The sequence below is a fragment of the Mauremys mutica genome, chromosome 12 (assembly GCF_020497125.1).
Source record: "Mauremys mutica isolate MM-2020 ecotype Southern chromosome 12, ASM2049712v1, whole genome shotgun sequence".
NCBI classification, from domain to species: domain Eukaryota; kingdom Metazoa; phylum Chordata; order Testudines; family Geoemydidae; genus Mauremys; species Mauremys mutica.
In genome coordinates this window covers 41,075,201-41,092,556 of record NC_059083.1, presented here as the reverse complement: position 1 = coordinate 41,092,556, position 17,356 = coordinate 41,075,201, and the positions used below count along the sequence as shown (strand labels likewise).

General features: G+C 47.7%; 1 protein-coding gene across 1 annotated transcript in view; it reads right to left on the bottom strand.

Moving 5' to 3' along the window:
• Positions 1 to 3,852: 3,852 nt before the first annotated feature.
• The window catches only part of LOC123346794 (zinc finger protein 271-like), a 76,205-nt gene continuing 62,701 nt past the window's right edge, over positions 3,853 to 17,356 (bottom strand). The window contains 4 exon segments of the mRNA XM_044984253.1: positions 3,853 to 4,156; positions 4,409 to 4,793; positions 4,934 to 5,125; positions 13,242 to 13,330. Coding sequence (XP_044840188.1) covers positions 3,853 to 4,156; positions 4,409 to 4,793; positions 4,934 to 5,125; positions 13,242 to 13,330 — 970 coding nt within the window.

Here is a 17,356-nt window from a genome sequence, read left to right as displayed (position 1 = left end):
AGAGGCTTCCAGTTATGCAGCACCCGTGGCTTTATTTACACAACATTCTCCCACCACCAGTGTTATGCTATGTACAGAGCTTGCAGGCCTGATAATCTCCTCTCCTAAACAGAGTCTGCCCTCAGCCTGGAGACTGACCTTCCCCTGGCCATTCCCCCTTCTTCTGGCTGCGAACCAGCCTTTATAGCCCTTGAATCCTCAGGCCCCAGGTGCAGCCAGTTCTAAAGGCCAGGCACCAGGCTTCTCCCCAGCCCCAATCTATTTCCCCTGTTTGAGGCTGGCTTAGCAGGGGCTAATTAGGTGCCTTTGCACCAGCACCCTGTTACAAGGCCTAATCAGCACGGAGTTGAGTGGAAGAATTACTTCTTGTGTCTTGCTTACAACACTCCTGCTAATACATCCCAGAAGGATGTTCACTTTTTTTTGCAACAGCGTTACACTGTTGACCCATATTTAGCTTGTGCTCCACTATGACCCACAGCTCTCTTTCTGCAATACTTCTTCCTAGGCAGTCATTTCCCATTTTGTATTATTGTCATGAGACACTTGATATTGTTGCTATTAGCGAAATCTGATGGGATGATGCACATGAGCGGAATGCTAAAATCAATGGTTATCACCTAGTCAGGAAAGATCAAGTGGACAAAAGGAAGGGGGAGTGGCACTCTGTCAAAATAGCATGACTTGTTTCTAAGTTACTGATAACTAGGAAGAAAATGATCTTGAATGCTTATGGATCAAGATCATAACAGATAAACCACAAGCTGGGGTACTAGTTGGTGTCTGCTACAGACCATCAAATCACACTAGGGAACAACAGGATGACTGAATCCTTAAGTATCTACCTTTTAATATGTAGTGAAAAAAGCTACATGATTGAGAGACTTCAGTCTGAGTGACATATGTGGGAGGTCTCATGCAGCCACTAATACAACATCCTTGGAGTGTTTAAATATAATAAATGACAACTTCCTAACTCAAAGTTTTGCATCCAACACAGGGGAATTCTGTATTAGATCCTGTCATGACATACAAGGAGGAATTGATCACAGAACTAAAAATTAGTGGTAGCTTAGGCACAAGTGATCATAACTCAATCACATTTGTTACATGCAAACATCATAAATCCCAACCAATACTGTATATACTTGATGCTTTGAAAGGACAAATTTCACAAAGCTGAAAACAATGATGAGACAAATCAGCTGCAAGAAAGAATTTAAACAGAAAAATGTAAATGGTAACCAGGGATAAGAATACTTTACTAGATGTCCAAAATTCCACAATTGGTTAAAACACAACAACTTGGCTTCAAGAAGTGAAGACAGCTATAAAAATAAGAAAACAGTATATTAACAAATGGAAGAAATGGAAAGCTAATAATAATGAACATAAATCAGAAGCTAGAAATTGTAGAAAATTGAGAAGGGACTCAAAAGGACACAAGCACAACTCCAAGGCCAGAAAAATTAAGGACAACAAGAAAGAGGTTTTTTTAAGTATATTAAGAACTAAGAGTCCTAACAATGGTACTAGTTCCTGACTAGATGGAAATAGCAGAATTATCAATAATAATGCAGAAAAGCAGACGTATTCAATAATTTCTGTTCTGTACTTTGTATCCAAGAGTTTTAAAGGAGTTAGCTGAGGAGCTCTCTAGACCATTAATGTTGATTTTAAAATAACTCTTGAAACACTGAGGAAGTTCCAAAAGACTGGAAGAAACCTAATGCTGTGCTTGGAAGGTTAATGGGATGACTTAGGCAATAGAAGGACTGCCAGCCTTACAGATCCTGGGGAAATTAATGGAGTAGCTGATACAGGACTTGATTAATAAAGAATTAAAGGAGGGTAATATAATGAATCCCCATTAACATGGGTTTACGGAAGACAGATCCTGTCAAACTAACTTGATCTATTTGTAATGAAATTACAAGTTTGGCTGATAAAGGTCATAGTACTGATTGAATATACTTAGACTTCTGTAAGACATTTGACTTGGCACTGCATGATACTTTGATTAAAAAACTAGAATGATTCATGGCACACATTAAATGGGTTTAAATCAACATGGCACACATTAATGGATTTAAAACGGACTAACTGACAGGTCTCAAAATATAATTATAAACTGGGAATCATTGAGTGGGTGTTTCTAGTGCAGTCCTGCAGGGATCAGTTTTTTGTGGTATCCTTTTTAACATTTTCATCAGTAACCTAGAGGAAAACATAAAATCATCACTGATAAAATTTGCAGGTGACACACAGATTGGGGACTGTTATAAAGTTGGGTGCCAGCAAACCATATGCATTTCAGTATGGCCAAATATAAACTAATATAATTAGGAACAAAAAAAATGCAGGCCTCAGTTACAGGGATGGGGGACGGTATCCTGGGAAGCAGTGATTCCGAAAAAGATTTGGGCGTCATGATAGATAATCAGCTGAAGGTGAGCTGCCAATGGCCCAAAGGACAAATGTGCTCCTTGGACGTCTAAACAGGGAAATATTGAGTAGTAGAGAGGTTTTATTACCCTCCATATTTGGCAATGGTGTGACAGCTACTTGAAGTCTGTCTCGAGTTCTGGTGTCCACAATTCAAGAAGGTTGTTGATAAACTGGAAAGGGTTCAGAGAGGATCCACAAGCATGATTAAAGCCTTGGGAAACATGCCTTATAGTGAAAGACTCCAGGACCTTGAGCTATTTACTTTAGCAAAGAAAAGATTAGGAGGTGACTTGATCACAGTCTCTAAGTAAGTATCTTGGAAACAAATATTTGACAATTGGCTCTTCAGCCTAGCAGACAAAGATCTAACAAGATCCAATGGCTGGAATTTGAAGCTGGACAAATTCAGCCTAGAAATAAGGCACAAACTTTTCAACAGTGGAACAACTTACCAAGGGTTGTGGTGGATTCTCTATCAGTAGCAATTGGTAAATCAAGACTGGATGTTTTTTAAAAAAAGATCTGCTCTGGTTCAAACAGGAATTAATTCACGGAAGGCCTATGGCCTGCACCATGCAGGTCAGGCTAGGGGAACACAATGGTCCCTTCTGGCCTTAGACTCGATGAACACACGATGATTAGTGACAGCCCACAACTCTCCAGGGAGGTGGGCGACTATTACTATCCCCAGGGCAGAGACGGGAGGAAGGGCACCACAGAGAGGGGAAGTGACTGGTACGGGGTCACACAAGGGGGGTTGGCTACTGAACGGAGAAGTCCTAACTCCCACTTCCCTTGCCCTGCTCTAGCCACCTGACCCCACTCTTCTCAGAGCCAGGAGCCAGACCCAGGAGTGCTACGTCCCAAGTCCCCGGCTCTCACAGGGCAATCAAACCGCTCTAGGGAATCTCCCCCCAATGTCCAGTGCATCTCTCTCCCCTCCTCCCCCCGCACGTCTACAGGGATGTGCAATACATCGAGACTTGCTCTGAAATCCTGTTACTTCAGAGCAGTAGCTCTCGGCTGCCTTATAACTACAGCCCCATACGACGGCTTGGTGCTGCCCTACAGAACGTCCCCATGCATCTGTCCTCAAGGGCCTTAGGATGCCTGGATGGCAACAGGGAATTTTTACCTCCCTGCTGAATCGGAAAGCGCATATGGAACTTGCACAAATGTCTCCCTGCTAATTCCATCACCTGCTCCCCCTAGACCCTGAAATGACTCATCTCCCCAGTGCCCAGCATTTCCCCCTCCTCTGGCCCCACCAGCTGCCCTCACTGAAATCCAAACCATCCGCCTGCCTGCTGCCCCCGCTCAGCCCATCCTCAACTGCAGCAGGTTTACACTTTGCTTCAGGGGAGCACAGACCCATTGCCCCACAGGGAGAGCTCCCACTGCCTTCTATCCTGTGTGGAGTTTCTGGTGGGACACGAGGGAGACCTTTGCCTTGTAGCTTTTCCCACAGACAGAACATTTATAGGGTGTCTCTCCATTGTGCATTCTCTGGTGTCTAATAAGGTGCCATTTCTGAGCAAAACTTTTCCTGCACTCGGGGCAGTTATAGGGCCTCAGGCCGGTGTGGATTCTCCTGTGTCTAATAAAGGCCGAGTTGTGACTGAAGCTTTTCCCGCAATCGGAGCATTTATAGGGCTTCTCTCCTGTGTGGATTCTCCAATGCACAATAAGGTCAGAGCTATTACTGAAGCTTTTCTTGCAGTCAGGGCAGTTATAAGGTCTCTCGCCTGTGTGGATTCTCTGATGTGAAATAAGTTCTGAGCTCTGCTTGAAACTTTTCCCACAGACGGAACATTGATAAGGTGTCTCTCTGGTGTGGATTCTTTTAGGTATAGTGAGGTCTGAGCTCCGAATGAAGCTTTTGCTGCACTCAGGACAGCTAAAGGGTCTCTCTCCAGTGTGGGTTTTCTGATGTGTAATGACATGAGCCTTCCAACTGAACCCCTTCCCGCACTCAGGGCAGTAGAAGGGCCGCTCTCCCGTGTGGATTCTCTGATGAGTGATAAGGTGTGAGCGCCGACTGAAGCTCTTCCCGCACTCAGGGGAGTTATAGAGTTTCTGTCCTGTGTGGATTCTCTGATGCTTAATGAGGTTTGAGCCATCACTGAAGGTTTTCCCACAGTCGGGGCAGTTATGGGGTTTCTCTCCTGTGTGGGTTCGTCGATGTGAAAGAAGTTGTGAGCTGCGCTTGAAGCTCTTCCCACAGTCGTGACACTTGTAGGGTTTCGCTCCCGTGTGGACTCTCTGATGTATAATCAGGGTAGAGCTCCGACTGAAGCTTTTCCCACACTCGGGGCAGTTATAGGTTTCTCCCCCGTGTGGTTTCTCTGATGTACAATAAGATGTGATCTCCAACTGAAGCTTTTCCCACACTCAGCACAATCATACGTTTTTTCTTTAGTGCAGATTCCTGGCTGGATCGTGTCTTTGGGAAAATCTTTCAAAACTCCACGGTGAGTGGATTTACCCTGCGTCTTCCTGCGGTGGTTTCTTAGCTGTCTCTCTGGCCTGAGCTGACTCTCGCTGGTTGCTTCCTGGAGTCCTGAGCAGGGACTGTTCCCTTCAGCAATTCCTGATTGCATCCCATACAGTTCCACTTGCTCGAGACCGTCCTGCTGAGAATTCTCCTCCTCCTTCTCAGTCACCATCCCATCACCTCCTGGGAGAGAGGGAAAATTCAGACATGAATATCAACTTGATCTGGGATGAAAGGGAACCTCAGAAAGGACAGTGCAAAGTCAGCAAACCAAAATAACTGCTGGGAAGATTGAAAAAAGCAGGAGCTGAATGTCCCCTCCTCCAAAACCTTTCTCTGGAAGAGAGGAGGGAACCAATTCTGCCTCCACGTGTCAGGCAGGGCGGGCAGGAAGCCATGAATCACATGACACCTCGTGGGAAGAATCCTGAGCTGGTTGAGATGAGGCAGAACTGGGGTAGCTCATGGGGCCTTTGTGGGAATCCCAGCTGTTGACATCAATGGCGGGTGGTTTCTGCATCCATTTAACCAATTCCTCACCTGTGTGGATGTTTTTCAGGATCTCTCTTTCCTTAGAGCCCTGGAGATCCAGAACCCACGGCTCTTCCCCCTGTTCCAGCTGGAAGATCACATCCGGTTTGGCAATGGGAAAACCTGCTCCAGGAAAACAAAACAGATGAGACAAGAATTTTACAGTTATTCTGATCCAGAGATGGGTTGGGTGGGTGCCCTTGTATAAATTCAACAGATGGAAAAATGTTCCTGGAGCCCCTTTGGGATGGTCAGATGGTTCCTGGGAGACCTGCAGTTCTTCCTGCAGGAGATTCAGAGATTTCCACCCACAGGGGATTATATGACTCTGGCAAAGCACAGTTGTGCAACCTCTTACCCCTTTGTAACCCTGGTGAGATCAGAGCCCTTTCCAGGTATAGAGCCAGTCCTGGGAAAGGAGGGACACACAACATCTTTCTGCGTACCAGCGTGTGCCCATATTTAAAAACACAGATAGGAATATACCACCCATCCTCTCTCTCGGACATGCCGGGAATGGGGATGGGGATGTATTAGCACCCTACTGTGTCTCAATATCTCCTCTCCCGTAGGAGGAAGCATAGAGGACGCAGACATTTCCCCATGGGTTCTGGGGAATCCCCCTGAAATCTAAGGGACCAGGGAAGTACCCTGAACAGACGCCAACCCAGAATCTTCAGAGACTCCCCAGCTTCTAATAACCAAGGAGACAGAAATCCTTACCCAGAGATGTCACAGTCTCATAATTCTCCTGCATGATGTCCCTGTAGAGGGATCTCTGACTGGGGTCCAGCAGAGCCCACTCCTCCTTGGTGAAATACACAGCCACCTCCTCGAAGGTCACCGGCCCCTGAAACAGCCAGAGTCCCTCACCCAGGACCTGTTCCCCGCAGCCATAATCCCACCAGCTCAGTCATGGGCAGGGCTGGAAAATCCCCCTCCCCACAGAGAGCAGGGAACTGCCCTGGGAAAGGGGAGATTTCTCAAAACTGTCATTAAAAACACACAGTTTCGGTGGCGAAACCATGATGCCCAGAGCTCCCAACTCCGGTAATTTTATCATGAGTCTCACAATATTTAGCTGAAATGTTTGGACATTTCCCATGTTCTCACAGGAATCTCATGATTCCTGGCACAGAACTCACACATGTTCCCTTTTTCAACAAGGTCCCATTACTTTGGAGAGGGGGGGGGGCTGGAGTCAAACTGCCCTGATTGAAGATGGCCCCCATTCACCTGCAGTTTTGGCATGTGGAATTAAGAGTGAGGCTGCCCTTGGTAAAGATGGCCACCAACTCCTATGGTTTTCAATGAGACTGAAGCCCTGCTCTCCTCAGGCACAGCTGTGACTCTAGTTAGGAGACTGGACAGGAAACTATGAAGATAAATGGAAATGTGTGGGGGTCAGAGGGAGGCTGAGGGGGATTCGTGGGGCCTGCAGAGAGGCTGAGGAGCTGCAAGGGCATATGAAGTTGCAGCTGTGAGAAACAGGAGACTGCAAAGGGGAAGACAGTTGAATACAGGGCAGGTGAGGAAGAGACTGGAGACTGCGGGAAGACATTGGTTGGGGCAGAGAGGAGACAAAGTAATGGGAAGGGAAGGGGTGGAGAGAGCCAGAAAGGCATCTCCCCCTTCCCAGCGGTAGGGGAGGGTCAGTAGTTGGTGTCCCCCTGTGAGCAGCGGCAGGGAGGTTTAATTTTTGCATGTGTGCAGTTGCAGGTGGAAGTTTTGTGGCTGCAATGCAATACACAAACACTGGGGCCAGGCAGCTTAGCCCCAGGTGGCGGGAAGGAGGGGTCCTGCCCCAATGCTGAAAACCCAGAAAGCAAATAAAACTGCTGCAAAATGTAAACGCTAGTGTTTTTTAAGATGAACTAGAGAGGCAAACAGGGGACTTTTGGAGGGAGTGTGAGAGGTTTCTTCTAGGTACAGTTTTACATGGCCAGCAATGGAACAGTGGTTGTGACCTGCAACAGATGTGCCACATTTTCTTTCCTGAAGGAGGTCACATCAAACTTCCTCTGGATGACGTGCAAGTTGGTGGCTATGCTGGAAGAAAGATTAGTGGTTTGGCAGGATAAGTACAGATACAGAGATGCTGAGAAGTTCTTGGACAACCAAATTCAGGAAGCACCAGCACCCCAGACTCAAGACTGGAACTGGCCACCACAGAACCAGAGAGAGGAGGAGACAAGAGAAGGAGGCATGGCAGTTTGTAATCACTGAGGCAGGAGGACCAGGTGACATTCTCCACAGCTGCAGGCATTTGAGGATGGGCAAACCATGAACACCAGAGAGAAAAGGACCAGAAAGAACTCCACACAGCTAGAAGTATCCCATTGCATGTTCTCAGTGTGGAAACTGCAATATCTAGTTAACCAAACAGAATGGAGACCTGTACAGGACATACCCGAGGATGCCTGTCCAACCCACAAGACAATCAAGCATGCCTGCAAAGAGATCTCCACCCATGCAAGAACGGCAGACGATCCTTGTTGGGGATTCTGTGCTAAGAAGAATGGAAAGAACATTCTGCCAGGGACAGGCAGGCAACAGGACAGAGCCCAGACATGAGGAGTCACTCTGAGATCGGGGAGGGCTTCTGGAGTCAGTGGGCAAGGATGCAGTGGTGATGGTCCGTATCGACATTAATAACACTGTGTCATGGGGCACCTCACCGATTACAGACAACTTCAGAGAAACCAGAAGGGTGCTAATGGAAAGGACCATGAAAGTGATAGTCTCAGATGCTTCTTGTCCTGGGAGCGAAGGAAGGCAGAAGGTTCTGGAAGCAAACCACTGGCTAGATAAGTAGTGGAAGGTTTTGGTTTTATGAAATATTGGACCATCTTCTAGAGGGAAGAGAGGGCTGTACAGGTTGGATGGCCTCCATATCTGTTGAACGGAAACCAACCTGCTAGGTGACAAGCTGGCTAGAGTAGTCAAGAGGGCATTAAACTAATAACAAAAGGAGAAAACAAATGAGCACTCAGACCAAAAGATCAAGATGTTGAGAACAAAATTATTCAAGGCACCAAGAGACATGAAGAGAAGAAATTCTTTAATTGCCTACACACTAGGAGCCTGAGTAAAAAACAAACGAAATTGGAATTGATTGTTAATGAGAAAAAAATCAACCTACTTGTTATTACTGAAACTTGGTGAGAAGATTGGCATGATTGGAGTGTTAAAAAAATTAAATGATATTGTCTCATATGATGATAACATTTCACTAGTATATCTGGAGGATGTTAAACAGCAGCTACTAAGGTTAAACATTTTTAAATCAGCAGATCCAGAGAACTTGCATCCAAGAGTTTTAAAAGAGCTGGCTAAGGAGTAGCTGAAGAGTAGTTAATGTTGATTTTCAATAAATCTGGGAGTACCGAGGAAGTTCCAAAAGACTGGAGGAAAGCTAACGTTGTGCCAATTTTTAAAAAGGGTAAACAGGGTGACCTGAGTAATTATAGGCCTGTCAGTATGACATCGATCCTGGACAAGAGAATGGAGCAGCTGATATGGGACTCGATTACTAAAGAATTAAAGGAAGGTAATGTCATTAAAGCAAATCAACATGAATATTTGGAAGATTAACTTCGTACCTTTTTTGAGATGGCAAGTTTGGCTGATAAAGGTAATAGTGCTGCTCATACTTAGAATTTTGAAAGGTGTTTGACTGGTACTGCACAACATTATGGTTAAAAAACTAAAATATCAAATTAAAATGGCAGAAATTAAATAGATTAAAAACTGGCTAACTGGTGGGTCTCAAACAGTAACTGTAACCAGGGAATCGTCATCAAGTGGGTGTGTATCCAGCGGGGTCCCACAGGAATTGGTTTATGACCCTATTGCTATTTAACAATTTTATCAGTCACCTGGAAGAAAACAAACTCATCACTGATAAAGTTTGCAGATGACACAAAGATTGGAGATGTGGTAAATAACAAAGAGGACAGATCACCCTTACAGAGCGACCTGGATCATTTAGTAAGTTGGGTGTCAGTAAAGAATTTGCATTTCAATATGGCCAAATAGAAACTCATACAATTAGGAAGAAAGAATGCAGGCCATAGACACAGAATGGAGGGCTCTATCCTGGGAAGCAGTGAATAAGACTTGGGGGTTATGGTGGATAATCAGCTGAATATGAGCTCCCAGAATGACGGTATGGCCAAAAGGGCTAATGTAATCCTCGGATGAATAAACATGGGAATGTCGAGGAGGAGTAGAAAGGTTATACTAGCTCTGTGACAGCTACTTGACTACTGTGGCCAGTTCTGGTGCCCACAATTCATGAAGGGTGTTGAAAAATTGGAAAGGATTCAGAGAGGAGCCACAAGAATGATTAAAGCTTTGGAAAACATGCCTTGTAGTGAAAGACTCCAGGAGCGCAATCTATTTAATTAACAAAGAGAAGGTTAAGGGGTGACTTGATCACAGTTTATAAGTATCTACATGGGGAACAGAAATTTGACAATGGGCTCGTCAATCTAGCAGATAAACATATAACAAGATCCAATGGCTGGAAGCTGAACGTGGATAAATTCAAACTTGAAATAAGGCACAAACTTTTTAACAGTGCTGGTGATTAACTGCTGGAAAAACTTACCATGGATTTTCCATTAGTGGCATTTTTTTCAATTCAGTTTGGATGTTTTTGAAAAGACAGGCTCTAGTTCAAACAGGAATTAATTCGGGAGAGTCCTAAATCCAGTGTTATAGAGGATATCAGACTAGCTGATCATAATGGTCCATTCTGACTTCCTATGAATCTATGCCCATCTCCTGACTTTCTGGAGAGACTCACGGCTTCCGAGTTCTGCATTCTGGTTGTAGGCTTTGGATATCAACATTTGTAGGCATTTGCTTTCTCAAGTATAGTAATTTACTGTGCTTGTCCCACAAATTCAGGGCCCACATTAAAGATAGTGCAGTATATAAGGGTAGGTTAGTATCTCTTTAAAATAGTTTGTAAGCTCTCTAGTAGCGCTCACTGTGCGCTAGTTTTAGAAACCTCAAGAAAGCAGTGCAACAGTGTGTGTAGTTAGGCCTTGGGTGTCGGTGGGTATTTAGTAAACATGGCTTTTTGAAACCCAATTCTGCCTGTGTGCTTTTTCCAAGTTCTTTGTCTTGTTTGAAGAGCAAAAGACCCAGCTGGCAATGGGGATTGGATCTGAATCCAGAAACGCAGTGGAATAGACAGTGACTGCAGATGCCCAGTTGAAATGGAACTCAAAGGAAACTGCTGCCTTTAGCCAGTGGGACTGTCAGTAAACTGCTCATTGAGTGGGGACAAATAAAGGGTTAAAAAAAAATCTCTGGCTGGCTGAGGAAAACGGACTTGTTTGACAGCAGAGGGCTCGTCCTCTGGAGAGCTGGAACAGTATTTCATTACTAATGGTGCCAACAGGGCAGGGGCGGGTGCAATGGGGATCGTGCAGGGGCACGGGCCCCCCCAATCAGTGTGTGCACAGAACTCCTCCAGGGCGGGAAGAGAGACCTCCTCCGGCCTGAGGGTGGGGAGGGAAACGACAGCCCCTCCGGCTCTGGGCTGAGATCCAGCCCCTCCAGCTGCCTGGGAAGAGCGAGCTCCTCTGGCCCCAGGGTGGGAAACGACAGCCCCTCCAGCTCTGGGGTGAGATCCAACCCCTCCAGCTGCCTGGGAAGAGCGAGCTCCTCTGGCCCCAGGGCTGTGGCTGGGAGAACCAGGTCCTCCAACACTGGGGCTACAAAGGGGAGAGCCAGCTCCTCCGCCCACGGGGGGCAGGCACAGAAAGTGTCTCTCCAAAAGCGGCCAAACTTTTATTCCTGTTTTATTGGCCTTAAGCAAGGGGGAGGGGGAGAGAAAGAATAGGGCGGCTGTCACAAGGTGGACTGGGCCCTTGAGGAAAGAATTGGTCCAGCCCGCCTGTGCCTCATTAACAGCCTCTCAAGGGGGCATGGTGGAGGGTTCTAGAAAGAGCCAGAGGAGAGGAGACGACAGGAAGAGGAAGCCGTGACAAAGAGCGAGACAGGCCCCTGCAAGGCAGACCTTGGGAGTTTTGGGTCAATGTGTCAGGGAATTGACTGTGTGCAGTTTAAGACTGGAGGGGGTGGAAACAAAGATATTTTGGGGTTAATTTTGAAATTTTTGTTAATAAAACAGACCCTAAGGAGGGGTATTATTGAAGAGAGAGAGAATTCTTTTTGAGTTTATTGGGGAACCAAGAGGGGAAACTGAGGCAGGACACTTGCAGCACAACCTCAGTCTCTAATGGGGTGCTCAGGAGGTGGCTGGTCCTGTTACAGTGGCAGATAGCTCTCCTGGCTTAGGGGGAATGCGAGAATGGGAGAAACAATATGTGGAAAGAGGGGGATTGGGGAGGACATGGGAGGAACCATCAGGGATTCTGGCATGGGGAAGGGGGGACACACAGACCCTTAGTATGAGGGAGTAGGTCGGTGGGGGGGGGTTGCAGGGAGCCCCTAAAATAGGGATGGGAGGATGGCACACTTGTGGGGGCCACAGGGAATGAAAAGATGCCAGGAGGCCCTGATGTGTGCAATGAGTTTGGTCTACAGAAGCAACAAAGTGTTCAGTCTTCTAGTAACAGGAGTATCGATAGTAACATATTGCTAAGTTATTTTTTTAAATGTTCTCCTTCATCAAAGAGGCAGGAGTAGACAGTGTGTAGGAAGTGGGTAATATCCCTTTAAACAGTTTGTGAGCCCTCAGGCGGCCCTCACTGCGTTCCTTAGGAGCTGCCAGAAACCAGACCAAGTCAATGTACACAGGTGGCGAGGCCTTGCACTTCTGTGTATCGTCAGAAAAACCCAGCTGTGCCCCTAGGGGTTCTCCATATTGTGTGTTGTGTAAAGAGCAAACTATGCAACAGAAGGTTTTTCATTTCCTGTTCTTCCCTCCCTCTGTATTTACTGTCCCTCCTCCAGGGGTGAAAGTAACTTACAGGACTTACCGGTACTGCCAGAGTCCTGAGGGAGGCGTGGCCTCATAGGAAGAGGCGTGGCCTCAGGGGCGGCTCTAGACATTTCGCCACCCCAAGCAGGGCGGCATGCCACAGGAGGCGCTCTGCCGGTCGCTGGTCCTGCGGCTCCAGTGGACCTCCTGCAGGTGTGCCTGCGGAGGGTCTGCCGGTCCCACGGCTCCACCGAAGCCTCGTGGGACCAGCGGACCCTCCGCAGGCACCTCCCTGCGGGAGGTCCACCAGAGCCGCCTGCCGCCCTCCCGGCGACTGGCAGAGCACCCCCCACGGCATGCCGTCCCAAGCATGCGCTTGGCATGCTGGGGTCTGGAGCCTCCCCGCATGGCCTCTCAAGATTTAAAGGCCCTGGGGCACCAGCTGTGACTCGGAGACCCAGAGCCCTTAAATCAACCAAGGGCTCCCAGCTGCAGAGGTGGCTGGGAACCCTCAGGGGCAAACTAAAGGGCCCAGTGCTCCAGCCACCAGGGGGAACCCCAAGCTTTGTGGGGCTGGGGCAGGGATTTAAAGGGCCCAGAGTTCCTGCCGCTGAGGGAAGCCAGGAGACCTTTAAATCCTGCCCCCAGCCCGGCCGCCGGAGCCACGGCCAGGATTTAAAGGACTTTGAGCTGCCCACGGCCGAGGGCAGCCCAGAGCCCTTTCAATCCCCACCGTGGAAGTCGATGTGGTCCAACACAGCATACTGGCTCTTGCCGGTACGCCGTACTGGACCGGACCAGCTTACTTTCACCTCTGCCCTCCTCCACATGCAGGCCAACCCCACCACTTCCCTGAAAATCACTTACCTGCACTGGCTCCATTACAGCCCGTTCCCTTCCCTGTCGCCTGGGAGGCTGGGACAACCGGGAGCAAGATGTGGACACTATTCTGCAGCCTGTCAAGGCGAGAAGGGCGATGGGGCAGGTTATAGAAGAGGTTTTAGTCCATTTCACGCCGATTTCCTCAGGCTCTTTCTCTGAACAAAGGTACTTTACATTTAGCCTCTTTATTGCTGCCTAGCCCAGCCCCGTCCAGCCCCCCCATTAGGACTAAACTCATTGAAACAGGTTTAAACCCTCCAGTAACACAGACTTTAAGCCAAACCCCAGAAAGGAGCAGAACCAAAGGAGCTGCTCTGGGGGATCCCCCGACACTGTCCCCAGGCAGCGCATCCCCTCAGCAGCGCGGGCACCAGGCAGAGGCAGGAACTGGCTTTTCCTCTCCCTGCCCCTCCCCTTCTCCCCAGGAAGGTCACTGTGCCCCGGGGTGCTGCAGGGAATGGGGCTGGGCAGGGCTGGGAGCCGGGAACCTCCCTCCCCACTGATCGCTCCTGCTGCCCCTGCCAGGCTCTGCCCCTGTCTCCCTCCTGCCCCCTCCCCTCGGGCTGGGAGACTCGGTCCCTGGCCCGGCCCGGGCCGCTCGCTCCCCGGAGCTGGCTCGGCTCCTGCAGGCGCTCAGGGGGCAAAGCCGGGGGGGGGGGGTCAAGGCGGGCAGCAGCTCTGGGACTCGCAGCCCCCCGGGAGCAGAGCTGGGGCAAGGAGGGGCCGGTGGTGCAGAGTCACTTTCCTGCCCGGCCCCAGCCCTTCCCCCGGGTCTCGCCCCTCACCTGCAGGCTCCGGCTCAGGGGCTGGTGCGGGCAGAGCCCAGGGCTGGTTCCAGCCCCCGCAGAGAGTCCCCCCGGCTGGGCACCGAGGGGCACTAGGGAAGGGCTCTCCCCGCACACACCCCGCTGGGGAACAGCAGCGGCTCAGGCAGTGATTTCCCTACACCCCCTCCAGTTTTGTGAGCTAGTTACATACCAATTTAGTGACTGTTTGGAAATCTGAATTTAAACTGAAACATTAATACACACTTTAAAAGCTTATACAGTATATGATAAAATATGTGTATCTGAAAAAGTATAATAGATTTGAAAAGTATGAACGTAGACTAGCTTCCTTGCTTCCTTATACAGCTGTTTTTTTATGATGTCAGTGCATTCATTTCGGTGATGTTGGCCAACCTAATAATTTCAAATGATGATTTGTAAGCAAAGTCTAAATGAGCTCTCCCTGACAGCTAGTGATGAGCTTGGGGCTAAGGCTTCAGGGCCAGATTATATTTACATTCACATCTAATCTACCTAGGTATCCAGCAAACAGAGCTGTGATAGATTTTGGCTGGGGTTGGGTTACAAACCACTTGAATGTGGGGGGAAAGGGGGATGAAATGTTGTTCTTATTGTATGAGTAAAGGGCAGTAGAACTGTACTTAGCCTGTGATGATCTGAAGGCATCAAGAGAGAGGGTGGGGACTTGTCCCTCTCCATTGTTTAAAGACAGAGCTGATTAGGCTCCATAGTCTTTTGTTCTGTTAAGTGATCACTGCAGCTGAAATCACTGACAATCAGGTCTAAGTGCTTAGTCCTGTTGTGGGGACAGTGTTCCTGTGGGGACAGTGTTTTTGTGTAAGAGACAGCCCAGACTGCACTAGCAGCGAGGTTCCCGCACTGAGAGCTCAGCTGAAATCACTGAGAACTGGTGGAACCTCAAGAGACCAACTCGCAGAGGTCACAGTGGTAGGTGACAGCAGAAGGTGACTGTGCAGGGCCATTGGCAACAGAGCGGTGGAGTGAATGGTGGCACAACGAACAGCCGTGGCCAGAGCGAACTGTGCCTTTTTGTTCCCCACCTGGAAGGTGTACTCACGTGAAAGCACCTCTGAACTCTGAGTCTCCACTGACCAAGGACAACACCGGTGAGTGGAGTGCGGTGGAGGGAAAAGTGAGGGGCACGTTAAATAAACATTTGTTTGTTGGACTATATTTTAGTCACTTTGCTCCAGAATGCTAGATTTGTGACTGGGAATGGAAACTTATATAAATATGTTTCCCAGTAGGCCAAGATTTTTAAAATGCAGTATTTGCCAAGGTTGTTATCTCACATTGTTGCTATCTTGGGAGGTCATTATGTTGGGGAGTTTCTGTACCAAACATTTTTATTATAATTAATTTTTACATAAGAATGGTCATACTGGGTCAGACCAATGGTCCATATAGCCCAGTACCCTGTCTTACAACAGTGGTCAAGGCCAGGTGCTTCAGAGGGAATGAACAGAACAGGTCATCATCAAGTGATCCATCCCCTGTTGCCCATTCCCAGCTTCTGGCAAACAGGCTAGGGACACTCAGAGCATGGTGTTGCATCCCTCTCATCCTGGCTAATAGCCACAGATGGACCTGTTCTCCAGGAATTTATCTAGTTCTTTTTAAAATCCTGTTTTAGTTTTGGTCTTCACAGCATCCCCTGGCAAAGAGTTCCCTGGGTTGACTTTATATTGTGTGAAGAAATACTTCCTTTTGCTTTTTTAAAACCTGCTGCCTATTAATTTCATTGGGTGACTGCTAGTTCTTGTGTTATGTGAAGGATTAAATAAAATTTCCTTATTCACTTTCTTCACACCAGTCAAGATTTTGTAGACCTCTATCATATCCCCATTAGTCATCTCTTTTCTAAACTGAAAATTCCCAGTCACTTTAATCTCTCCTCCTGTTTCATACCCCTCATCATTTTAGTTGCCCATCTCTGTACCTTTTCCATTTCCAATATATATTTTTTAGGATGGTTGACCAGATCTGCACACAGTATTCAAGGTGTGCACGTACCATGGATTTATATAGAGGCAATATGATATTTTCTGTCTTATTATCTATCCCTTTCTTAATGATTCCCAACATTGTTTGCTTTTGTGACTGTTGCTGCAAATGGAGTGGATGTTTTCAGAGATGTATCCACAATGACTCCAAGATCTCTTCCTTGAGTGTTAACAGCTAATTCAGATGCCATCATTTTGTATGTATAGTTGAGATTGTTTTCCAATGTGCGTTACTTTGCATTTATCAACATTGAATTTAATTTGCCATTTTGTTGCCCAGTCACCCAGTTTTGTGAGATCCCTTTGTAGCTCTTCGCAGTCTGCCTGGGACTTAACTATCTTGAATAGTTTTGTATCATCTGCAAATTTTGCCACCTCACTGTTTACCCATTTTTCCAGATCATTTATGAATATGTTGAACAGCGCTGGTCCCAGTACCGACCCCTCAGGGATACCACTATTTATCTCTCTCCATTCTGAAAACTGATAATTTATTCCTACCCTTTGTTTCCCATCTTTTAACCAGTTACTGATCCATGAGAGGACTTTCGTCTTACCCCATGATGGCTTACTTTTCAAAAGTCAATTTAAATACTTTTTTTTAAATGTATATATTTTTAGAAATCTAGACCTGTTATGTATTATAGTATAACTTGCATTATTCTTATGTTAAATTTGCATAATCCTAACAAAACATTTACTTTATTCATATCTCTTTTATATATCTCATTGGTTCTGACACCCCCTCCCCTGTAAATTCGAACACCCCCCCTAATTTCAATTCCTGGGGAAACCACTGGGCTCAGGCTGGGCTTCCGGCTCACTATGGAGGCGGCAGCAGCTTCTTCCAGCCTCCTCGGTCATTGATCACTCAAATGCAGGAGCGGTGCAGTCTCTCGCCCTCTGTGACTACCATTAACGCTCACCCCAGCGCCGGATGCAGCTCTCAGCTGTTGCTGCTCCCAGCCCCGCTTCCTGTGCCCCCGGATAACCACCCGGGCTGCAGCCCCCCCAGGACCGGCTGTAACGACAGCCCAGAGTCTGTCTGCGGGGACAGAGCCTGGGGGAATCAGGGTATGAAATGCGCAAATCCCCTCTCGAGACCTCCCCAGTCGCCCTCCTCGGCTGCAGAATAAGGATGCGTGTTTTGCTTCAGATTATTTCTGTTGGGGGAGGGAGGAGGAGGTTTAGTTCTTTGCTGTTACCCAGCTGCCTGGGTCCAGACATGCTCAGTAACATGGGCTGAAGAAGCCGCTGCCCTCCCCTGCCATGAGAATCTGCTCCCTGC